Source organism: Oryctolagus cuniculus, chromosome 4 (assembly GCF_964237555.1).
Source record: "Oryctolagus cuniculus chromosome 4, mOryCun1.1, whole genome shotgun sequence".
Lineage (NCBI taxonomy): Eukaryota > Metazoa > Chordata > Mammalia > Lagomorpha > Leporidae > Oryctolagus > Oryctolagus cuniculus.
The window spans coordinates 176,068,076-176,094,650 of NC_091435.1; the positions used below are offsets into that span (position 1 = coordinate 176,068,076).

The window sequence follows — 26,575 nt, forward strand, 5'->3', positions numbered from 1 at the left end:
TAACAAATAGGTATAAATGAACATTATTAATGAACATTTGAATATATGTGGCACAACAGAGTTTTTTGAAACAAGGCACTTTTATGTATCTGTCATTTTGTGGTTCCATTTACAGTTACAAGATATACTGTGAGTCTTGAATATTTTTAAATGATTCAGGTCATGAATTTGTCTAGGAAGCCTATTCGTTCAGAAAGATTCCTTTGGTTTTTGGGATGTCATCTGTATATTTAAAATTATATGTATATAACATAAAGGAATGTACAAGCTGATCTGTTAAATGGAATTTCAGTTGATGAAAAATAAGTTAGTACTGGAAATATTAAAAAAATTTGGTTGGAAGATGTTCTCAAATTTGTCTAGGGAAAAGTAAACAGTACACAGAGAGTGGTGTAAGAAGATAATGAAAAGCATAAAAATAGAATTTAACAGAAGAGTTTTTTGGTCAAAAATGTTTAAAGTCATGCAAATATTTCTGATAAGATGTATTTTCAAAAATATTTTCATGCATTGTGAAAATGTTTGTGAAAATACATCTTATCAGAAATATTTGCATGACTTTAAAAATTTTTGACCAAAAAACTCCTCTGTTAAATTCTATTTTTGTTGTTTTTCATTTAATCTTTCTATACCATTTTCGAAGGAACCATTTCAAGTCTCCCTTGTGTATGGGTGATGGTAAAACTAAGATCTAACAAGATGAGCTCATATGTTAGAAGCTGCTCACTGAATGTTCCATTAAGATCAAGTAATGTTAAACATGAAGCAAAAAGTTGGTCTGATTTTCAGGTGTCTCATGACCAGTCTTTTACCAAGAAATCCATTTTATCTAGAAACAAGTTTAAGATGTCAACTAAATTTAGAAAATTCCAATAAATATTTTTAAAATGGTCTTAGAATAATGTGAAAAGAAGTGTATGGTTAAAAAAATCATATGTAAGTATGTAGATGTTCAGAAAGTAGAATACAGAGTTACATGGGCCCATACTAGATGTGGCCTTTCCATCCTTCCGTATTTGGGTCTTCTAGTCGATGTATGGGACTTCCATGAGCTCAGAGTCAACAGATAGCTCCATTTTCTCTGTTGAATGAAAAACAAAATGTTGCCTTACTACCTATAGTCTCAAATTCTACAGTCCTCCCACTTGCTAATGAATTGGATTTTCCTACATATTTCTCCTAAGCAATGAGGTGAATGTCATAAAGTCAGGAAAGGGCACAAATGTGAAGGAACCAAAATAGATATCCTCAAAAATTTCACCTGAACTCTACCCTATTAAATGGAGAACCTGTAGGCTATCACTGGCTAGATTTGACTAGTACTAGTTTAAGTTTAAAAAAAAAAAAAAAACTCTAGTAGCCCTATGAATTCTCCTTTTATCCCAATTAAATTATTTTCAGCCACTATCTCATTCATCCCTTAAAGCAATCCTAAAATTTAGGTATTGCTTTTATCATTATTTTAGAGGTCAAAAACTGAGGCTGACAGAGAACAAGGTGACGTCAATGTAGCAAGAAAAATATGGCACAATGTTTCACATTTTGGAAAGCAGACCATCAGAACAGAGGCTATTCTGCTCAAGGACTGTGATTCTCTCAGAAACTTTTCCATGGTTATTGAGAATATCCATGGGCCTCAGGGCTCACTGAGTAAGAAGGGGGAAGGAAACTAAAAGGCAGTGCTGTGAGCCCCTTAGTTGAGTTTAATCTGGAGCACACTGATTATATGTACAGAGAACTTCAAACTCCTTGTGAAAAATGGAATTATTATATTTTGCTGACAAAAGTGTATTGGTTCAAAAAATGATTTTCCCTGTATATGGAAAGTAAATATGAAAAAACAAGGCCTGAATTTCAAAATATTTTCCATGAAAATAAGATAAAACTGTAGTGTTGACTGGATTACCTGGATTCCTTCTACCCATGGGGGAAAGCTTCAGTAAGCTCCTTGCTTCTGACTTTGGACCAGTGCAACCCTACATGATATATTCCATAGAGGAACAAACCAGTGAAAGGGATCTCTCTCTCCCAGAGGGTTTCTGTCTTAACTTAATAAATTTTAAGAAACTAACATTTTAAATTCCATTGATCTTCATACTTGCTGAGATAATCTCATACAGGGTTCCACCTACCTGTTGTAGGATCCTAGCCCCTATGTCATACAATGTGATGTATCTTGAGGCAGCTAGAATTGACACTATTTTCTGAAATCCAGTGCATCACTTTACATTTTTCTTTATCTCACAACAATGTGAAAACTATCCTTGACCTATGAGTCATACTTTGAACAAGGAGCAGAAGGGTTCCTGGGTCCCGCCTCACTGCCCTTTGGACATGCCGTAAACTCCAAGGGAGACACTGTATAAGAATCTCTCATGACCCAGCGGTTGTCTCCATTTGTAATCAAGGGAAGTTAAATGATTCATTATACCTGAAAGTTCCTGGAAGGTGTCCTCATATTTTGTGTGTCCTCCCATGCAGGAGGTCAGTCTATGTCCGAAAATATTTTTGCAGTTATCAATTAGAAATTGTATAAGAGTAACCTGTTAGATGAAGGGCAACAAGAGAATGCACTTTTACATTTGACATTGCTATAAATCATAAAACACATAAGAATCTTATAACCCACAAAAATATGTCATTTAGAATTCTAAAACAAATGAGTTGACATAAAATATATGAACCCATTTTCTGTATGAAATTATATGAAAAATCCAGAGTACTTGGGCACAAATCTTTTAAAAAGAATAAAGTCCTGACCATTGAAACAAAATGGGTGCAATGAGATATCAATATGCTTAGTGCAGTAAGTCAGACTCAAAAAAGAAACAAAATGTTTTCTCTGATTTGTGATAGTTAATATATAGAATATAAAATTTTACTTGTATTGTAAAATTGGGATCTTTCAATCTGATAATTGTTTATAGCCCTTCTCTTTTTTCATGCAAAAGAGTGGTCTTTTTGTTTTTATTTTTTGAACTGTTAATTTAGTGGAGCAATAAGCCTTTTGGTATAAAGTAATAGAAATATCACAAAAACTAAAAAAAGAAAGAAAGGGAAGATGTAAGGAAGGAAGGATTCATTATATTTTTATAATTGTCTCTATAAACTACATTAAATCTCTTTACATTTACAAAAATATAAATAAAAATAAATACTTCTTATCAGTACATTACCATTATCATTTGTGGTTCAAATTATTTGCACTTTTATTTCATTGACTACCTGTTTACAGATAGTATCATTTCCAATAAGTCTTCCTAATGATATTTGAAGTGAAGATATATATCACCATTCCCAAATTTGTAACATACCCAACAAAAACATCCGTGGGAAATTCCCTTCTTAAGTAAAGTATCCTCCGTTTGGCAAACAGAGCATCAGTGAATCTTTTCAACAAGAAAGGAGAATGTTGAAGGAAAATTTCTGCCTGCCTAACTGTGGTTTCTCCTTGTGCATTGTACTGCCTCCCCTCAACCTTGCTTGTTGTGATTCCATGGGATGTTCTTAGTTTTTATAATCCACCAGCAGAGATGGAATCAGAACCTGCCATCTCTCTTAATGAATCACAATCAGCAGAATAAGCTGTGGGGAGCAATCCGGACTGGACTGAGTTACTGGAATTAAGACTTATTCTATGCATCTGCTCTCCCACAATATGGCGCTGGGAGAGAAGTAAACAGCTTCCGCACAGCTGCCTCCAGTTCAACCAATAAACTGTAGGACTTGCTCCTGATTGGAGGAGAGCAGCGTACTCGGCATGTGGGCAGCCGAGTTGGGATTGGCGGAGGAGGACTATAAAGGAGGAGAGAGACGGCATGCACCAGGGAACATCTAAGGGGAACATCTAGCTGAAGGAACACCCGTGCAGCCCCCGAGAAAGCCGGCTGGCGGTGTGCCGCTCCCCTGCGGAAGTGGGGAATGTGGCTAGGGGGAACTGCCCTTCCACGGAGGTAGAAGGGATAGTAGCCAACCCGGGAAGAACCAGCAGCAAACCCGGGGAGGGCCGAGCAGACGAAAGAACAGCGCAGGGTCCTGTGTCGTTCCTCCACGAAGAGGGGGAGCGACATAAGCTACATGCAGGTGACCACTTTTGTTCAGGCCACCTTGGTTGTGTCACCTGGTTCCTGCTGTCAATACAATTGACATTACTTAGATAAGAATGTCTAAAATGGAAATTTTGTATACTGTTGCGCAATCTTCAGTGGTGAAACCCAGCCTTGACCTTGTTTTGTCCAACCTCAATGTCTGAGTCATTTCTAGCACATGGTATGACATTGCTCTCTGTGGTCGTATGTCTCTAGTGACTGAATCCTTCATGAGAAAGGTGGAGTGACTCAGTGCACTCAGTGTCCTGGTGAATATACCACCTGCCCACAGTTGCCAAATGGATGAATGACTCTTTCCCTTCAGAGCAGTACTTAAAGAATGCAATTAAAAATGGTCCCTCAGAATTAATACATAGGATTTCAGATTCACAGTAGAGACATTACCTTTCTCTGCCATTCCATTCCTCTTTCTGAGTTTCTGGAAATGGGTATCCAAAGAAGGCTTGGGGTCATGTACAGTGACAAATCAGACGATGTCATATTATTGAGTGGTGAATGTGCAATCTTGTATAAACACGTGAATAAGCATTCTAAGAGATGAAAATTCATTTTGGGCAGCTGATCTAAAAGCCTAAACACAGAAAGAGATACTCATAAAGCAAGAATTTAACTCAGAACCTTGCACTCACATACAAAATGGAGCACATTGTTTTGGTCACTATTGACAAAACAAATGAACATAGAGAAGAATATATCAGTATCATCAAAATATTGTCTTCAATGTTTCTGTGAATACATTATATCATGTCTTAAATTGAGTAAATATTATAAATAGCTAATATAACATAAATATATTTAAAATATCTGGCATTCCAGAATGTGCCAAACTGAAAATCTGTTAATAACAAAAATTGCATAGAATGGTTTCCTTAGGTTTATAAGGTAGTAGCAAAGCAACATTGCTTTGTGGCAAGCACTCAAAGGCTATCAGTTATCTTAGAAACTCACTCGAGGTATGAATATGTTTGAAAATTTTTCAGTGAATTCAATTCCTGAGCTCCAGTAGACTGGTGGGTCTATGTTGACAATGTTACACAAAGAACACTGGTCAATTCTCTTACATGTGCATTGAACCAAAGGATTTCTTTTTGTATAAATATATTATAGTCCAAGATGTGTACAAAGGTCAAGTCCTCCAGGTTCATAATAAGAGAGAAACATGGACTCACTGACAATATCAAGGCCTCCTTTCCTTTCTAATCTAGCCTCCACGTGTATCACCCAATGAAGTCCTTTTCCTAAGTCATGAGTTGACTCGATAAATTGATAAAACAGAAGCTGATATTTTTCCAAGTTTGCACTGGTTGTGTTTTTCAGACATATCCAGGGGAATAGGTATTAATTACATCATCACCTGAGAATTATGGAAATCCTGGCCTTCTTATTCCCTTCATCCATAGCACCAATAAATTTTTCATACAGCTCGGTCGTAAACAAGCTTCCAGGTATACTTTGGAGAAAATCCTTACACAGATTGAAAAATATTATTATTCTCATGGAAAACATTCTTTGGCTAACCTACTGAGAAAGCATTTACTTAAAGCATGCAGTTGTGTCTACAGAGTTTGGTTACAATTCTTCCATGACTTGTACATGCAGAAGCAGGGGCTTGGACTTAGTCCAATAACACAAACATGAAAATCAGTATCTGGGGAGTGTTGAGAATGAAGACAAATTCTCCCATTACCCCACACTCCCTGTTGGTGTGCATTTTAGCCAACTTTTACAAACTGACAAGATCTGGTGATGAATCACCTTTATGCTAGTTCTTGACAAGTAATAATCACATATTTTGCCTGTTTTTCAGGCCCTGTGATTTTAATTTTTAGCTGCAGAGATTCTGGAGCAAATGAAATAAATACCCACAATGATACATGCATTCACTTACACATGGAAAGTGAGAATGGCACTTTCTGATTTGCGTTGTGTTTTCTCCTTAGAACAAAATTCTCATAATATCCTCACCCTTCTTTATAGACAACCCATTCTCTGCTATTAAGCAGGTTCTTGCACAAGTTACCAAAGTTCTATATTTATTTACAGGTTCTTCATTACAACTCTTTGGTTGATACATGTACAATACCCGCAAGAAAGAAATGTAATCATAATTGAGATATATCATAATTCCATGCTTTGGTATATCAGCGTTGTTTCCTATGAGGTGTCATGAAAAATTGGTCCATATGTGACTGATTTTGATAATACCATGACCTTGAACACATGGGACTTCAGGGAGTGTGCGTAAGCATGAGAGGAAGTTATCACATTGCCTTACTCATTTTATTTGAATTGGAATCACTATAGAACTCATGAAACATCCTGATAGTAACTGACTGAAGAAATGCCTCCAGGCAACTGTCGTGAATGTAGCCCAGTGATGGTGTACTCACTCCAATGTTCACTGTGGTAGTCTTTGTCACAGATACAGTTTGGAGGACTGAGGATAGAGGAATGAAGAAAAGAGCCACAGTACCAGTCCTCTAGTACATTTATAATGTCACCAGTGTGGAACAGTCTATTGCAGTTCTATGTGTCTACTGCATTCCCATGGAGTGGGCCCCATGTTTGGAGTAAAGTAATCCTTAAGCTCTTCCTGTCTGTGAGGGTTTGGTAGATGCAGAGGCACATTTGATGGGTGTGCACCACACTAACATGCACTTACAACCAGTGTTTTCTCTCTGGTGTTCTGGATCCCATGACCCAGATCCCACATGTTAAGTTGGTAAGTTAAACCAAATCACAGCCCAAGCAGAATGTACTGAAAGTATTTTCTGCAGGGTCTCAGCATCTAGGCACTTGGGTGGCAAAATCAATGTGGTCCTGACCATGTAAACAAGTTCAAGTCCATACCTATCTGCTACTTACATAACATGGTACTACCAAGGACCAGATGCAAAATCAGAGAGATACTTCTGAGTCTGGCTGGAAAATGAAATCCATTTCACCATACATTACCATACAAAGGGTAATATTTAACTTGTTTCTATTATTTTGGTCAGAGCACAATAGTAATCAAACAAGTCATTATCAATCTATGACAACTTATCTTACGGTCAAATAGGAATGGGCAAAAGGAAAGCCCAAGTTTCTCATCCCAACGTAACTTTCAAAACTGGTTTGTATTCTGATCATTGTCTGACTATTTGTGCACTGCTGTCAACAAGTTTCAAAATGGATTCATTCAGTTCGTTTTTATTTTTTATATTACCTTGCATAGAATTGGACCTGCATATCTGTGATTTAGCTTTGTCATTTCAAAGTGGATTTACCTTACATAGACATCAACTGAATGTTCAGAAGTCCAAACAATTGAGGCTACCACACATACATTTTTAGTCAGAATTATCATTACAAACTTGTGGTGGGTACAAGTTCCTCTATGCAACGGATAGTGTGGTAAACATGGTAACTACTAAGCAGTATACCAGAGGAGGTAAAAGTGAGTGAATGAAACCATCTTTTCCCATGTCAGCTTGGAAGTGAAGGCATAGGAGATAGGCAAAAGCAGGATGATAAAATCAATGGAGGTTTTGATGGCTCATGTAACCATGTATTGAATCACTGGAAGATAACTGTGTGCTTACAATAGCTCACTGATCCAACATGTTGATAGAAGTTTTCTTTTGGAAATTGTGCCTTTGTTGGAAATTGTGAATGTCAACAAATGCAGGATGCATCTTGGTCAGCATTCTGAATATAAAAGGGCATGTTTTGATCTTCTTTTATGAATAGTATTAATGACGCTTTGATTTTTTTTGATATAGGGTACTGAGGATGAATAACATCAGCATAGTTTCTCTGATCATCAAGGAAAACATATGCATCCCCTGGGGTTTTGAATAACCAAATGAGTGGCTCCTTCTTGTGTAGTTTGTAACATGTTTTACAGGATCTAAATATTTTGGTCTAATATTGTTATTGAGCGATCATGGTAGAGAAGATCCATCATAATGGCTTCAGTTCTGTTCACAGACACTTTCTTACCTTTAAAACAGTTGCCACGACATAAGGTGATTCAGTCATCCAATCTACCTCTTCCCCAGAATTCAGTTTTTCTCTGAGGGTTCTATATGCTTGGCCATTGACACATTTTTTGAATATGCCCTCTGTGATGGAACCCTTCAAATCAATGAAGTAAAGCATATCCTGTGTGTAAGATAAATGAAATAAATGCATCACATCTCATAGCAGGAGCACAGCTCAAGCATAACCTTGTTTGACAAGAGTACACAAGGTTACAGATCTGTAAGGTATGGAATGGAATCAACTTTAAAAAATTCCATTTGGTGTCTGATTACTTTTTGTACCATCAATCATACATATTTATAGTCCATAATCATAAAATAAAACATCCTTGATGCTTGAGTTCACAATCGGTTCTTTCCCAGGGGATTTATACATTTAAATCCAAGTTCTTTGCTTCAAATCCTCCGTGGAGTCATCCTATCATAAGTTATCATTTTGTGCTCATTCATTCTGAATATCCTTATAATCTCTAAGTGCAGACATCTTTTTACTAGACCAATTTCTAAGTTTTATCCCCCGGGATAGATTACATACCCCATTCCTATACATCACTAATTCCAATTCTCCTTTGTAACAAAGTTGAGGCCGGCACCGCGGCTCACTAGGCTAATCCTCCACCTTGCGGTGCTGGCACACCGGCTTCTAGTCCTGGTCGGGGCATCGGATTCTGTCTCTGCTGTGGCCCGGGAGTGCAGTGGAGGATGGCCCAAGTGCTTGGGCCCTGCACCCCATGGGAGACCAGGAGAAGTACCTGGCTCCTGCCTTTGGATCAGCGCGGTGCGCTGGCCTCAGCGTGCTGGCCGAGGCAGCCATTGGAGGGTGAACCAACGGCAAAAAGGAAGACCTTTCTCTCTGTCTCTCTCTCTCACTGTCCACTCTGCCTTTCAAAAAAAAAAAAGTTGAAACCTGTTTCATCTCAAAGCCTTTTCTCATTAGATTACCTTCTCACTGATCTTTCATTTCATATTGTGTTCAGTGAAAAAAGAGAGTGTCAGAGTAGGGTATCTTAAGGCATTTTGAATCAATATGACATTTATTTGCTCAGTGATATGGGGCACAATACATTATTAAGGCTTTCCTTTATCCCTTCCATGAGGGTAGAGATGATCGTATTCATATATTTGCTTTGCATTAATGCTGAAAGAGGGAAGGACTAGCATATTTATGATGTACTTAACATGATGAATTTTTTAAATGGAGACTGAAATTCCCTACATCATGTAGTGAACAGAGAGAGACACTGGAAATGCTATAGATGCTATTGCTGGCATTATAATCTTGTATTTTTCGGTGATAAATGTCCAAATTTGTACCTTTAAACTGGCAAGTTCTGCTAGAATGGAAGAACAAAGTCATGCCAGTAGATGAGTTTTTTTTATGTTCAAACAGTTGAGAGAAACATTGTTGTTCTCCCGCGAGCCCACGGAGGAGCGACAAGTGGTGCTGTGACTCGGATACGGACTGCTGGGAGAAAGCTGGGAAGGAGAAGGGAGAAAAATAAAAGCCGGGAAAATACCGGAGAGAGAGAGATGAAAAGCCATGAGGAAGCTAGGCCGTAGCGGAGACGAAAGCTAAACTGTAGCAGAGACTAAAGCTAGGCTGTGATTTGGAAAAGCTGCGGGGGAGAGAGAGACAGACAAAAAGCTGCGGGAAGAAAGCCGTGGGGAGAGAAAGAAAGCTGCGGGGAAAAAAGCCGCCGGGGGTGGGGGGGGGGGGAAGAAAGCCGAATAGAGAGAAATAAAATAGAAATAAGAAAGCCTCCCCACAACATGGCGATGAGAGGACTCGGATTCGGACTGCCTAGGGCGATAAGCACCTGCGGGCAGCTCTAGCAGAGCAGAGTATGCGCCGTGGGGCACCGAAGACAGGTGCGTATCAATGCCACAAAGAATAAAAAGAAGGGGGATCTGTGGGGAGCAGGGTCCGTCTCCCGCAACATGGCGGGATGCCTGGGAGACAAATAAGTACTGAGACTGTGGACTGAAACTAACTCTATGAGTCTGATCTCCCACCATATGGCGCTGAGAGGGAGTAAAGACATCTTACACAGCTGCTTCGTCAATTAGCTGATTCCTGATCCAACCTCTGATTGGAGGAGAGCGGTGTGCTCAGCACGTGGGCAGCAGAGCACGGATTGGTAGGAGAGGACTTTAAAAGGGGGAGAGAGACAACATGCGGGGCCCCCTGAGAGAGTGGGTCGGAGAGCTCGTTGGTGCCGCTCCTCCGCGAGTGGGGGAGCGACAAACATGAAATCAAAGATAGAGGTGTTCAGTTGTAAGACTGAATAGTCTGGTTGAGAGGAAATAAAAAGATATTTTGAGTTAGAAAAGGATTTAAATACTGAAGATGCCAAGAGGATAATGTGAGGGGAGGTGGGCTCACTGCTATTGAGAGACACTCAGACCAATTTGTACAGGTGTATGGGAGATTTTGCTGAAGCCAGTGACATTGACAAGAGAAATGTTTCTATCTGTTTTTATTTGTTTACTACATGTCACCACAGGGCAATATGTAAATCAGATTATTTTGCATTGAAAAAAATGCCAGCCAAAGTAGGTCGTTGCTCAATGATTTGTCAATTTGGAGACAGGCATGGATGACGAATCTATTCTTCAACAATGTTTGACTGTAGAAGACCAAACTGAGACTTACCAAAATTGACTTTGGAAGTTTGCCGTTTTCACACACATCTTGTAAGAGTGATCCAAATAGCTGTGCTTGGTGGGCTGTGGGCCGAGCGGGTTCTGGTGCCACCCTGTTTTGATTTCTGCCCAAAACACGCGGAGTTAGCCACTTTTTAATGGAATGTTGTTTTTGAGCTGGCTTCAGCTGAGGATCTGAGGAATAAGGCACAAGTTTGGAGGGAGAGTTCAATTAATGGAATCTCATTTCCATCATTTCCAGATGACTGCATGTTTCCAGAAATTGCTAGAAAAAGCAATGAGCAGTGGTTGTGATGAAAGGTCTACATACTGAAATTGGTTCAAAGCACTCATGTGTTGTGGATCTATTCTTGTCTCCCCACCTCTCATGAATTGGTAGTGAAACCCAGACTTGAAAGACTCAGGTTCAGTTCGTACTGTGGGAATACTTTCTAGACAGTTCCAGCTACAATCTGTTGTACTGCATTAAGAAGTGCTTAGTGGCCAGCTTGGTGGCACAGTAGGTTAATCCTCTGCCTGCAGCGCCAGCATCCCTGGGCCCTGGTTCTACTCCTGGCTGCTCCTCTTCCAACCCAGCTCTCTGCTATGGCCTTGGAGAGCAGTTGAAGATGGCTCAAGCACTGGGGCCCTGCACCCACATGGAAGATCCAGAAGAAGCTGCTGGCTCCTGGCTTCAGATGAGTGAGCTCTGGCCATTACAGACATTTGGGGAGTGAACCAGTGGATGGAAGACCCTCTCACTGTCTGTAACTCTACCTCTCAAATAAATAAATAAAATAGGTGTTTAGTATGCTGAGGGGCAAGTATCTTTACATTAATGGTAATCAGTGGGTTCATGATTCATACATCTTTTCAAATGAATACAAAGTCATTTTGTATTCAAATCAAGCTAAATTTCTTTCTTTTCTTTTTTTTAAATTTATTTGACAGATAGAGTTAGACAGTGAGAGAGACAGAGAGGAAGGTCTTCCTTCCTTTGGTTCACTCCCCAAATGGCGTCTATTGCCGGCGCTGCGCCAATCTGAAGCCAGGAGCCAGGTGCTTTTTCCTGGTCTCCCATGTGGGTGCAGGGCCCAAGCACTTGGGCCATCCTCCACTGCCCTCCTTGGCCACAGCAGAGAGCTGTACTGGAAGAGGAACAGCTGGGACTAGAACTGGCACCCATATGGGATGCCAGCGCCGCAGGAGGTGGATTAACCAAGTGAGCCATGGTGCCGGCCCCAAATCAAGCTAAATTTCATAATCACATGCATTCATACTAAGTCTCCTTCAACTCATCCTCTATCACTTTTCCACCAAAATAATGAAACCAAAGTTAATTCTTAAGGATCTGCATTGCTGCCACATAGGCAGGATACCAGGATTAAGTCCCTTCCCCACTTTGGTCTAGCCCATCCCACAAAGTACAGTCATTTTGGGTGTGAACTGGCAGACCCTATATCCATCCAGGTGTCTGTTCCTCTGTATTTTTCATGATTATTCACTTATTTATGTGAAAGGCAGAGTGACACAGAGAGGAGAGAGAGAGAGAAAAAGAGAGAGAGATCTACCAACTGAATCCTTCCGTCAATGGCTGTAGCAATGAGGACTGGGCCAAGCAAAGCCAGGACCCAGGAAACCCACCTTTGATCTCCCACATAGGTGGCAGGTACTGAAGCACTTGTCCCATTTTCTGGTGATGTAGCAGCCACATTAACAGTATGATGGGGGCTGGCGCTGTAGCATAGTGGGTGGAGCCACCGCCTCCAGTGCCCTCATCCCATGTGGGCACCAGTTTGAGTCCTGGCTGCTCCACTTCCAGTCCAGCTCTCTGTTGTGGCCTGGAAAAGCTGTGGAAGATGGCCCAGGGCCTCGGGCCCCTGCACCCACATGGGAGACCTGGAGGAGACTCCTGGCTCCTGGCTTTGGATCGGTGCAGCTCCGGCCATTGTGGCCATTTGGGGAGTGAACCAGCAGATGGAAGACCTCTCTCTCTCTGCGCCTCTCCCCCTCTCTCTGTGTAACTCTGACTTTCAAATAAATAAATGGATAAATCTTTTAAGAAAGGAGTATGATGGGTTGGAAGCTGAGTAGCTGAGACTTGAGCATGCAGTAGGATGCTGGTTCCATAGCAACAATTATCCTACTATACCACAATACCAGCCCCCACTCTGTTATCCAAATAATTAAGAAAATAAACTCATGCATACATAAATTCTATTCATATAGGTACTTTTTGAGATACACTCAAATGGTAGGGTTTCCCTTATGATACAGGTACTGTATCATAGAATATGAAGTCTCTTAATGATCTGGAAATCAGGTACCTCATTATACATTTCCACTACCCTGTATGTATAAGTTTGGAGTCTGTGGGATAGCCTGCAATGAAGAAATAGGTGGACTCCTGGGCCCTGTATCATTGCCCTCAGGGCATGCTCAGGACCTCAAAGAAGACAATGTTTAGACTTCTAATGATCCCAAAAGTATTTTCATCTACTTGTCTGCAAAGGTAGTTAAACGAATGATGTTACCTGAAACTTCTAGGTAGTGTTTCCTATATTTTGTTTGCTTTCTGATGGTGGAAGTAAGGCTGCTTCCAAATATCTTGAAGCAGTGGTCAAGCAAGAATTGTACAAGAGCAACCTATAACACAAAGGACCAAAAAGGTGTTGTACTTTTACATTTGGCATCATTATAAATCATGTTTTATATATGAATATTGGATCAAACAAAAATGTGAAACTCAACTGAAAAACTCAGAGTTGCCATAAAGTATATAAACCTATTTTCAATACGGAATGATGTCTGTTTCTCTGAGTTGTGGACAATTCTTTAAATACTTCTAGTCAATGCTTTAATATTATCATTTTGTGGCTTTAATTTGTTAGTATTTTTATTTCAATGACTGCATGTTTACAAATATGATCATTTTCAGGATATTTGGGGGTGAAAATGTGTGTTCTTATTCTAAAATTTGTAAATGACACCAAATGGACACACACACATTTTGGAAACTTATTTCCTGAGTTAATTGTTCTCAACTAGAGAACAGAGAGCATCTCAGTGTGTTTTTCTGCCAGAATGTGGCCAGTTGGAGAGAGAAATGTTTCTCTGTGCACTGGCATGCATCACCTCATCCTTGCCTTCTGGATGAGTTCAGAGAAGGACTGATGTTCTGTCTGGCAGGTTGCTGCCCCTTTAGCTTGTTCTGAGAACTCTGGGAACTTTGATGAGCTTTCACATATCCACTTGCAGAGATGAAATAGGAACATGGCATCTCTGGCTCACAATCAGAAGAGGAAGGCGATGACACATAACCATGTCACCCAGGGCAACCAGGCACTCTCCAGTGCTTCTCTTGTATTGTAACAACTGAAATTTCTCACATGAGAAAACTTTGGCCAGAAAAGATTATTAAATGTCAGATGAGACAGGAACTTGAACATTGTTTTGTCCAACTCCAAGATCTAAATTCATTTCTATCACATCGTATAACTTTCTCCTCTGTTTTATATTATAATGTGATGTGTTAATTCTTTGATGGGAATAAAATGGCTCACTGCTCCCAATGCCCTGCCTAATGTCTCATCCACCCACAACTGCAACAAAGGATAAATAATTGCCTCTACAGAGGAGTACCTAACATGTGCATTTAAAAAATGCTCCAATAGAATTAACATACTATATTTCAGGATCATAGGGGAACACTATTGCATAGGGAATAAAAGGGAGACACCTCATTACCTTTTTCTCCCATTCCGTTCCTATATCTAGAATGCTGGCAACTGGTGGCCATAGAAGACTTGGGGTAATGCACCACACCAGGTTAGAACTTGTCATCTCCTTCGAGGGTGATTTCTGTGAAATCTTGTGTAAACAGCGAAAAAGAGATTGCAGGAGATGAACATTTGGTTTGGGCAGCTGTGCTAAAAGCCTGAAAACAGAAAAAGGCATCATTAAAGCAAGAATTTTAACTCAGGATGTTTTCCTCTCAAACAGGAAAAAAATCTTCTATACCATTGGTAAAATACAACAAAAATAGTGGAGAAAATGTACCAAATTATCTTAAAATATTTTGTGTGACTTTTCTTTGAATCCATTACATCCTGTGTTCAACACAGCAAATATTATTCATATCTAAGTTAACAGAAGCATACCTGAAACATTCTTCCACTTTAGAATGTGGCCAATTATAAAGCCTACTGAATGAAAACAGAAGTTGAATACAATGTACTCTGAGTTTTAAGACAGTCACACAACAATGCTGTCTCCTGTCAAGAGATCAAAGGTTATCCTGTATCTAATAACTCAAACCAATTATGAATGCACAGGAAAATGTTTCCTTGAATTCAATTCCTGTCCATCTATCCTACACTTGTTTTCTAAGTCTTATGCTAATGTTGCACAAAGATCTCCAGTATATTGGTCCCCTAACATCTGGCTTGATCCATGAATTTACTCTGATAGCTATTCCCTATATTCAGGATGAGTACAAAGATCAAGAATAATTTTAGGAGAAAAATAAGAATAGAATGACAGTAGCAAGATTTGCCTTTGTTTATAAACAGGCCTCCAAATGTGACAAAATGAAAGCGTTAGTCTAAGTGATTATTAAAGCGAACAAACCAGTAGCCAGCGCTGTGGTGTAATAGGTTAAGCCTTCGCTTATAGTGCCAGCGTCCCATATGGGCACTGGTTTATGTCCTGGCTGCTCCTCTTCCAATCTAGCTCTCTGTTAAAAAAAGCAGTAGAAAGCAGTAGGAGATGGCACAAGTGCTTGGGCCCCTGCACCCTCGTGGGAGATCTGGAAGAAGCTCCTGGCTCCTGGCTTCAGATCAGCCCTGCTCTGGCCATTGTGGCCATTTGGAGAGTGAACCAGTAGATGGAAGACCTTACTCTCTATCTCTCCCTCTCTCTGTCTGTAAATCTGCCTCTCAAGTAAATAAATAAATCTTAAAAATATATTTATATATGCATATATTTTTTAAAAGTGAATAAAATAACATAAAATTCAATTTTCTGTCTCTCTAAGAGAATGTTGGTTGCATTATTCCAGCGTACTAAAGAAAATAAATACCACATCTTCACCTCTGAATCATAGCTATCTTGGTCTTGTCATTCTTTTCATCCAGAACGCCAAGGAATTTTTCATACAGGTTAGCAGTAAACACACTTCCAGGTATGTTTTGAAGTAAATCCTTGTAGTATAGATAAAAATGTGGATTATTCTCATGGAACATGCATGGGTTAGTCTCCTAAACACAAAACAATGAAGCATTTGACCCCCAAATACTTCAAAACCACCCAATCTGTGGCCTGCACAGAGCTTGGATACAACTCTCCACTACCTTCAGTGTGCAGAAGCATGGGCTCGCATTTCTCTAATGAAAAGCATCAGCATAAATGCAGAGTGGGGGTACCAGTGACACTGAAAACATCTCCTATCACGTGACCCTCCTTCTTTATGGCCAATTCAGGAAAATCATACAGACTGACAAGTGATGATGATTCATCCTCTTTCTCCTGTTATTATCTTGACACAAAAGGAAGCACATACATTTTCCCTATTTATTTCTGGTCACAGAGTTTTAACTTTTATCAGGAATGGTTCTGAATCAAGTAATATCCCACTCATGAGTACTCTTGAATAGAGAAAGGAGGGTGCAGCTCTCTGCCTTGAGCTGTTTGCTCCTTAGGAAAAATTGTCATACCAATCTCAATCTTTTTGTCATAATAGAAATTCAGCTTTTTTTTTACTTTAAGCAAAGTTTCTCTCATATCATCAAATTCATATATATATATACACATATATGTGTATATATATATCACCAAGAATTCCTACAAATTCTTCTTTGCAACTTTTTGGAACTAATGCAATCCATACAAGGAGATAAATTTGTCACAACTGAGATTTATAATTATTCAGACCTTAGACTATCAATGTTATGGGTAAGCTTGAATTTTGTCTTGGTAAATTGTTCTATTTGTATGGTTAGTGAACAATGTCAGTACCATGAAACAGGGTCCACACACTTTCTCTGTGTAAGCATGGGAAATGTTCTTAAATGTCATCACTAATATCATTTTCACTGGTCTCAACTACAGAGCCCATCAATGAATCTTTCTGACAGTAACATATTGAAGAAATAAATCCAGGCAACTGTCACGATTATAATCCAGTGATGGTACACTCATTTTATTTTTATTTAATTAAAAATGTAACTCAAGGGCCGGCGCCATGGCTCACTAGGCTAATCTTCCACCTGCGGTGCTGGCACCCTGGGTTCTAGTCCTGGTCGGGGGGCCGGATTCTGTCCTGGTTGCTCCTCTTCCAGTCCAGCTCTCTGCTGTGGCCAGGGAGTGCAGTGGAGGATGGCCCAAGTGCTTGGGCTCTGCACCCGCGTGGGAGACCAGGAGAAGCACCTGGCTCCTGGCTTTGGATTGGCGCAGCACGCAGGCCATAGCAGCCATTTGGGGGGTGAACCAACGTAAGGAAGACCTTTCTCTCTGTCTCTCTCTCTCTCTCTCTCACTGTCTAACTCTGCCTGTCAAAAAAAAATGTAACTCAAGTGAGCAGGAATACTACACAAGTGACTCCTGAGCTGGGGGCTGGGGGATATGCCAGCATCTGAGACAGGTGAGCCCCAACTCTGGAGATATTACCTGAGGAAGAACACTTCAGACCACACAGGCATTGAGTCCGAACTGGAGTCCCCAAAAGGGGCAGGGTACTCACAGTGAAAGAAGAGTGCATTTCTTTCTCCCTAACCCCCTCCAAGGTGTCTGAGATCTGGCAGATAGGAGCCATTTTGACATCAGTAAAGGCTGCAGGCAACCCTTGTACATGTGTGTAGCCAGGGGATTTTACCAGCGGGGAAAGATTGTGTTCCCCACTGAGTCTGTTTGTGAGGGTTGCCAGGGGGCTAGGCACCCACACAGGAATGTGAGGTGACACCATCCTCTCCACAAATCTCAGGCTCCAGGGTTCAAACTGCCAAGGTGGAGCACCCACATGCAGCTGGCTTTGAGAATGACTGCCCTCTCTGGGGAAAGAGCAGGCTCATACAACTGAGCAGAACCTCTGTATCCAAAACTGTGGGAGCCTTGAGTTCATTGACTTGGAAATTCTGTAACTTCACGATAGGGCAATGGGTATAACTGTGTCTCTGGGCAATCACTCTGTCTGGTGACAGAGGTTCAGAGCTCCCTGAGGGCCTGTTGAGGGTCACTGAGAGGTTCTGTGCTCACACTGAAGTCCCACAGATACTTTGTGTGGTTCATGCACAAGCATGGATGGGGTTAGTAATCAACTGTGATCTAAATCCAAACATTGATTACCTTGGGAGACAGGAGGCGAAGCTGTGATTTATGCCAACAGGCGTGATCAAACCCTCTCCATTGCCACAGTAGAGGAGATCTACCTCACCCAACTGGGCTGTCACCCGGATTCTTGCCTCACCCTTGGTAACTGACCAGAGTTTCTGGGACAAACCTCTGGGTATTCACTGAAAAAGCAGACACTCCACTAAGCCATGGAGGCATAGTTCAAAGATAAAACCCATAAGAGGAAACCTCAATGAGATTTCCACAAAATTCCTAAAAATAAACACAGAAGTAAAAGAAACAAGAACAAGGAATACAATATGACTCCCATAAACGAACATAGCTGCACTTAAATATTAGAATGTGAAGATGAAGAGATTGATCAAATGCTTGGAAAATAACTCAAAAATGTTCATAAGATTACTCAGAGGCAATGAGAAGCAAATTCATGTGTTAAAGAAATCCACACATGTTATGGATGAAAAATTTTCCCATGAGATTTAAGTTTTGAAATAAAATTGAAATATTAGAAATGAAGCATTCAGTATGTCCAAAACAAAGTACAGTGGAGAGCCTTAACCACAGACTTGGTGAGGCAGAATGAAGAATATCCAAGCTAGAAGACAATTCTTTGAAAATATCTCAGGAGGAGGAGAAGAAGAATAAACTAGAGAAATTTTAAAGTGTTGTAGATTCATGGGACACTATCAAATGATCCAACATACCAATCTTATGAATTCCTGAAGGTGTGGAAAGAAAGGATGGTTTAGAAGGACTATTTAGGGGCTGACACTGTGGTGTAGTATGTTAAGCCTCTACCTGCAGCACTGGCATCACATATGGGTGCTAGTTCAGCTGCTCCTCTTTTGACCCAGTTCTCTGCTAGTGGCCTGGGAAGTCAGTGGAAGTTGGCTCACGTTCTTGGGACCCTGAACTCATGTCAGAGATTCAGAAGAAGCTCCTGGTCCTGGCTTCAGGTGGACCCAGCTCTGTGCAATGTGGCCATTTGAAGAGTGAACCAGCAGACTTCTCACTTTGTATTTCTGTCTTTCAAGTAAAAATAAATAAATCTTTAAAAAGAAGGCCTATTCAGTAAAATAATAACAGAAGACCCCTAATTTGAAGAAAAAAGAGACATCAAAATACAGGAAGTAAATAATACTCCCAACAGACATGTCTCGAAATGATCTTCAACATTAAACAATGTAGTCAATGGTCCAACAGTAAACATAATGAAAATAATATTCTAAAATGTGAGGAGAGGAATGCCAGAGTATCTTCAGAGTACCTGCAATTAGAATCACAGTTGATTTCTATCAGAAACTGCGCAGGCTAACAGAGAATGGAGGGACTAGTTTACATTTTAAAAGAAAAATTTGCCAGCCTAGAATACTGTATCCTACAAAACTCCCATTTATATATGAAGGAGAAATAAATGCCTTCCAGAACAAAGAGAATTGAAATAACTTTTAAACACTCGCTCAGCCTTCTCATTATTAAATAAGCCTTCTTATTAAATAATGTGAATGCAAAAATTTTCCTAGAAAAAGTACAAAGAAAAAAAGAAAAAGTACAAAGGAAAGGAAAACCAAAAATAAAAATATTTATGGAAAAATAACAGGGCCATGTCATTACTTATCAATGATAACCTTGAATGTAAATGACAAGAATTCTGCTATTAAAAGATGCAAACTGGGGCCAGTACTGTGGTGTAGCAGGTTAAGTTGCTGCTTGCAGTGCCAGCGTCCCATATGGGTGTGGGTTCAAATCCTCGCTGCTCCACTTCTGATACAGCTCCCTGCTAATGCATCTGGGAAAGCAAAGGAAGATTGCCCAAGTACTTGGACCGCTGTGCCCACGTGGGAGACCCAGAGAAAGCTCCTGCCTTTTGGCTTTGTGTCAGCCATGCTCTATAGATTGTAACCCTTTGGAGAGTGAACCCTAAGATGGAAGATCTCTCTCTGTGTCCCCCAACCACTTCATCATAGCTCTGCCTTTCAAATAAATAAATAAATCTTACAAAGGGAAAAAAGCAGGGGAAGATGACCCAAGTGTTTGGGCTCTTGCTACTCATGTGGGAGACTTGGGAGGTGCTCTAGGCTCCTGGGTTTGGCCTGGCCCAGCACTGGCTGTTGTAGCCATTTAGGGAGTGAACTAGTAGATGGAATCTCTCTCTCTCTCTCTCTTTCTCTCTCTCTCTTTCACTCTGTCTCTCTGTAACTCTACCTTTCAAATAAATAATCTTTAAAAAAGGTTCAGACTGGCTGAATGGAATAAAAAACAAGATCCATCTATTTGCTTTCTACAACAAACACCTCTCACCAACAAATATATCTGCAGACTGAAAGTGAAAGGATGGAAAAAATATTCTGTGCTAACCAAATGCAAAAATGAGCAGATGCAGCTATGCAAATTCCAGATAAAAATAGACTTTAACACAAAAACTCTTAAAACAGATGAAGAAGGATAATATATAATGATTAAGGGATCAATTGAACAGGAAGATGTTACTATAATAAATGTATATGTACCCAGAGCACCAGGAGAGTAAAACAGATGTTAATGGATAGTAAAGAACAGATATACTTAAAAAAATGGTAATGGGGGGGTTTCAACAGTCCACTTCGACTTTCATCAATGGAAAGAACAACTGAACAGAAAGTAAATGAATAAACAGCTAATATACATTATGAACTAAATGGACCTAACTGATATCTACAGAACCTTTTTTTGTATATTTACTTTTATTTTATTTATTTTTTTGAAGTTCATTTTTTTAACTTTTATTTAATGAATATAAATTTCCAAAGTACAGCTTATGGATTACAATGGCTCCCCACCCCATAACTTCCCTCCCACCTGCAACCCTCCCCTTTCCTGCTCCCTCTCCCCTTCCATTCACATCAAGATTCATTTTCAATTCTCTTTATATACAGAAGATCAGTTTAGCATATATTAAGTACAGATTTCAACAGTTTGCACCCACACAGAAACACAAAGTGAAAAATACTGTTTGAGTACTAGTTATAGCATTAAATCTCAATGTACAGCACATTAAGGACAGAGATCCTACATGAGGAGTAAGTGCACAGTGACTCTTGTTGTTAACTTAACAAATTGACACTCTTGTTTATGGCATCAGTAATCACCCTAGGCTCTTGTCATGAGCTGCCAAGGCTATGGAAGCCCCCTGAGTTCACCGACTCTGATCATATTTAGACAAGGCTGATCATATTTAGACAAGGTCGTAGTCAAAGTGGAAGTTCTCTCCTGCCTTCAGAGAAAGGTACCTCCTTCTTTGATGACCTGTTCTTTCCACTGGGATCTCACTCACAGAGGTCTTTCTTTTTTTTTTTTTTTTTTTTTTTTTTTTTTTTTTTTTTTGCCAGAGTGTCTTGGCTTTCCATGCCTGAAATACTCTCATGGGCTTTTCAACCAGATCCGAATGCCTTAAGGGCTGATTCAGAGGCCAGAGTGCTGTTTAGGACATCTGCCATTCTATGGGTCTGCTGTGTATCTCGATTCCCATGTTGGATCGTTCTCTCCCTTTTTTATTCTATCAGCTAGTATTTGCAGACACTAGTCTTGTTTATGTGCTCCCTTTGGCTCTTAGTCCTATCATTATGATCAATTGTGAACAGAAATTGATCACTTGGACTAGTGAGATGGCACTGGTACATGCCACCTTGATGGGATTGAATTGGAATCCCCTGGTATGTTTCTAACTCTACTGTTTGAGGTAAGTCATCTTGAGCATGTCCCGAATTGCACATCTCTTCCCTCTTTTATTCCCACTCTTATATTTAACATGCCACCTTGATGGGATTGAATTGGAATCCCCTGGTATGTTTCTAACTCTATCATTTGGGGCAAGTCCGATTGAGCATGTCCCAAATTATACATCTCCTCCCTCTCTTATTCCCACTCTTATATTTAACAGAGATCACTTTTCAGTTAAGTTTCAACACTTGAGAATAACTGTATTGATTACAGTATTCAACCAAAAGTATTAAGTAGAACAAAAAAATATTAAAAGGGATAAAGTATTAAGTTGTTCATTAACAGTCAGGGCAAGGGCTGATCAAGTCACTGTTTCTCATAGTGTCCATTTCACTTCAACAGGTTTCCCCTTTGGTGCTCAGTTAGTTGTCGCCTATCAGGGAGAACATATGATATTTGTCCCTTTGGGATTGGCTTAATTCACTCAGCATAATGTTTTCCAGATTCCTCCATCTTGTTGCAAATGACCGGGTTTCATTGTTTTTGACTGCTGTATAGTATTCTATAGAGTACATGTCCCATAATTTCTTTATCCAGTCTACTGTTGATAGGCATTTAGGTTGATTCCAGGTCTTAGCTGTTGTGAATTGAGCTGCAATAAACATTAAGGTGCAGACCGCTTTTTTGTTTGCCAATTTAATTTCCTTTGGGTAAATTCCAAGGAGTGGGATGGCTGGGTTGTATGGCAGGGTTATATTCAGGTTTCTGAGGAATCTCCAGACTGACTTCCATAGTGGCTTAACCAGTTTGCATTCCCACCAACAGTGGGTTAGTGTCCCTTTTTCCCCACATCCTCTCCAGCATCTGTTGTTGGTAGTATTCTGAATGTGAGCCATTCTAACTGGGGTGAGGTGAAACCTCATTGTGGTTTTGATTTGCATTTCCCTGATTGCTAGTGATCCTGAACATTTTTTCCTGTGCCTGTTGGCCATTTGGATTTCCTCTTTTGAAAAATGTCATTAAGGTCATTGGCCCATCTCTTAAGTGGGTTGTTTGTTTTGTTGTTGTGGAGTTTTTTGATTTCTTTGTAGATTCTGGTTATCAAGCCTTAATTGTCGCATAGTTTGCAAATATTTTTTTCCATTCTGTCGGTTGTCTCTTCACTCTCCTGACTGTTTCTTTTGCAGTACAGAAACTTCTCAATTTGATGCAATCCCAATAGTTAATTTTGGCTTTGACTGCCTGTGCCACCAGGGTCTTTTCTAAGAAGTCTTTGCCGGTACCTATACCTTGCAGGGTTTCTCCAATGTTCTCTAATAATTTGATGGTGTTGGGTTGTAGATTTAAGTCTTTAATCCATGTTGAGTGGATTTTTGTGTAAGGTGTAAGGTAGGGGTCTTGCTTCATGCTTCTGCACGTTGAAATTCAGTTTTCCCAGCATCATTTATTGAATAGACTGTCCTTACTCCAGGAATTGGTTTTGGATCCTTGATCAAATATAAGTTGGCTGTAGATGTTTGGATTGATTTCTGGTGTTTCAATTCTGTTCCATTGGTCTATCCATCTGTTTATGTACCAGTACCATGCTGTTTTGATAACAACTGCCCTGTAGTATGTCCTGAAATCTGGTATTGTGATGCCTCTGGCTTTGTTTTTGTTGTACAAGATTGCTTTAGCTATTCGATGTCTCCTGTGTCTCCATATGAATTTCAGCATCATTTTTTCCAGATCTGAGAAGAAGGTCTTCGGTATCTTGATTGGTATTGCATTGAATCTACAAATTGCTTTTGGGAGAATGGACATTTGATGATATTGATTCTTCCAATCCATGAGCATGGAAGATTTTTCCATTTTTTGGTTTTCTCTTCTATTTCTTTCTTTAAGATTTTGTAATTCTCATTGTAGAGATCTTTAACGTCCTTGGTTAAGTTTATTCCAAGGTATTTGATTGTTTTTGTGGCTATTGTGAATGGGATTGATCTTAGCAGTTCTTTCTCAGCTGTGGCATTGCCTGTGTATACAAAGGCTGTTGATTTTTGTGCATTGATTTTATATCCTGCTACTTTTCCAAACTCTTCTGTGAGTTCCAGTAGTCTCTTAGTAGAGTTCTTTGGGTCCCCTAAATAAAGAATCATATCATCTGCAAAGAGGGATAGTCCGAGTTCTTCCTTCCCAATTTGTATCCCTTTAATTTCTTTTTTTGGCCTAATAGCTCTGGCTAGAACTTCCAGAACTATATTGAATAGCAGTGGTGAGAGTGGGCATCCCTGTCTGGTACCAGATCTCAGTGGAAATGCTTCCAACTTTTCCCCATTCAATAGGATGCTGGCTGTGGGTTTTTCATAGATTGCTTTGATTGTATTGAGGAATGTTCTTTCTATACCCACTTTGCTTAGAGTTTTCATCATGAACGGGTGTTGAATTTTATCGAATGCTTTCTCTGCATCTATTGAGATAATCATATAGCCCATGCTGCATTCTAAAATCACCTGGAGGAATACAGATAGCTTATTCTAGTCTTGACCAATGAAACCATAATTATGGTGGGTGAGCAGGGGTCATGTGTAGGAATGTTTCAAAGTACTTCAGTGACTTTATTTATAGTAAAATGACTTTTTCATTTTAATATTTAAGATCTACTCTTTGTCATAAAGAGAGGAGTATAATAGTACAGTGAAGAGAAGGGACACAATCCTAATCCTTTTAATCTAATATATCATTGGTGTGGGATAATCTTCAGAAGGAGAAATACATATTCACTTTGATACCATGGAATATGCCAACATTTGGAGAAGCGAAGTCCTAAATCTCTGGCTGGCTCTGAGATTTTGGCAGGCCTGGGGGCACTTTTGGCAAATGTGTGCCAGACTCAAATGTAGTTGCATCTTACCTCCTCACTGCTTTCCTGGATTCCATGTTATTGAACCATTGGCAGAGCAGTGTAGTGTACCCAGAACACAACACAAGCATAAGACACAAAAGTTATGTGTGATATACAAATAGATGATTTAGTGGAGGAATCATTGTGGTAATGATCCTGTAATTTTACTAGTCTAGAATAACTCCCTTGTTATTTGACATGGTTTTATCTAGGGTCGGTGTGCAAAGTTTTCAGAGGGATAACTTGGAGTCTGTTGGGAAATTAAGTCCATTTTATGAGCATACCTTTCTGAGGGCAAAACTCAATTTGTTGTTCATATTATGTGCATATAGTATGGCCAATTACAAATATTTCAGAACCAGTGATATTCATCTGGTGACAAATATGAATTGGGGAATGGAGAAGCCCCAGTGTCTCAACCTCATGCAATTTTCAATACTATCTCTAGGTTGACAGCTATTACTAAGCAGCAAGATGGATAGATTTAATTTTTTCTATGTTTTACTATTTCCCCTTGTGGAAATGTACCTGTACATGTCTGAATTCTTTCATTTCTAAATGGATTTATTTTTCATAGAGGTTACTTGAATGTTCAGAATCTCAAACTAATTGTTTCTATTACACCTGCATGCACAGTCTAATTTACAAGTCAAGGCCTGTGGTGTAATTACTCTACATTCAGTACTGTGAGTTTTGTGATAGACACAGTAACAAGGGAACAACCATTCCAGAGGTGTTAAAAGTAAAGGAAGACACAAATATTCAATGACTCATACCACCTTAAATGTGAAGGCATGAGAGACAAAGACATAGAGAGGAAATAAAGGGAAATGTTGATGAACCCCTTGGGCATTTGTTTATTCACTTTAGGCAATTGTGGGATTGCCATAGAAAACTTCTCCAGCAGTTTTCAAATGCTTAATTAGGTCCTTCTTTTGGAAAATAGACATTTGTTAAGGTGAAAATCATCAAATGCATGATAATTTAGGTCATATTTTCTCATGGAGAAGGGCATGTTTTGACATAGTGAATAGTATTAATGCTATGATTTTCTTATACAGTGCACTGAGATAGAAGGAAAGTGAAGTCTCTGAAATAAAAGAAAGCATATGTGGTTCATGTGATATTGAATAGCATTGAGAGTGGCTGCATTCGATGTGCTGTTTGTGTCATGTTTTTCAGAATCCCAATTTTTAAGCCTATTGTTGGCTGGGGGCAACCGTGAAGAATGTGATCTGCCACATGATGCCACTACATTACCTACCTTGAAGACAGTTGCTACCACAATAGGGCATGCGTTTTCCCAGTCAACCCGCTCTCCAGCATTCAATTTCTCCTTTAAGGCTAGACAGTCTTTAAAGTTAGCACATTTGCTGAAGATGGCCTTTGTGGCAGGACCTTTTCGATCAATTATGAAAAGCATATCCTGTGGGTAAAATGAAAGAAATGATATTATATGACCTTTCATAGTCATAAGCCCAGAGTGGAAGTATACTTCTGTTAAGATAGATAGTTAAAATATGTGAGCTTTCAGGTCTGGAGGCACATAATGAAACCAACACTAGAATTTCCATTTTTGTGTCTCTGAATACATTTTGGAACAGCAGTAGCCCGTATTCGTATCTGATATTCACAGAGTAAAATATCTTAGATGCCTAATTTCACACTAGTGTTCTTTTCAGGATGTTTGAGATCTAAAATTCAAGTTCTCTGCATCAAGGCCTCTACAGAATCATCTTGTAATTTTCCATTCTGTATTTTCTTCACAAATATCAATCACAGTCCCCAAGTGTGAGCAAATTTGTGCTAGATGCAATTCCCAGTTTATTATCCTTATGGTTACTACATACCTCATCCCTACCTTCCTATAC

At 39.6% G+C, this 26,575-nt stretch overlaps 1 protein-coding gene across 5 annotated transcripts in view; it reads right to left on the minus strand.

The window, feature by feature from the left end:
- Positions 1 to 548: 548 nt before the first annotated feature.
- The window catches only part of LOC138849512 (uncharacterized), a 70,103-nt gene continuing 44,076 nt past the window's right edge, over positions 549 to 26,575 (minus strand). For 4 of the 5 annotated variants that reach the window (XM_070073232.1, XM_070073233.1, XM_070073230.1 and 1 more), the window contains 10 exons: positions 25,969 to 26,130; positions 15,869 to 15,978; positions 14,525 to 14,714; positions 13,312 to 13,423; positions 10,788 to 10,972; positions 8,094 to 8,255; positions 5,464 to 5,573; positions 4,494 to 4,680; positions 2,432 to 2,543; positions 549 to 1,081 (listed from right to left, as the gene is read on the minus strand). In XM_070073232.1, coding sequence (XP_069929333.1) covers positions 1,026 to 1,081; positions 2,432 to 2,543; positions 4,494 to 4,680; positions 5,464 to 5,573; positions 8,094 to 8,255; positions 10,788 to 10,972; positions 13,312 to 13,423; positions 14,525 to 14,714; positions 15,869 to 15,978; positions 25,969 to 26,130 — 1,386 coding nt within the window. In that variant the 3' untranslated portion in view covers positions 549 to 1,025. Of the gene's footprint in view, positions 1,082 to 2,431; positions 2,544 to 4,493; positions 4,681 to 5,463; positions 5,574 to 8,093; positions 8,256 to 10,787; positions 10,973 to 13,311; positions 13,424 to 14,524; positions 14,715 to 15,868; positions 15,979 to 25,968; positions 26,131 to 26,575 lie in introns of those variants that run through there. The other variant, XR_011388403.1, reaches the window with a different exon arrangement.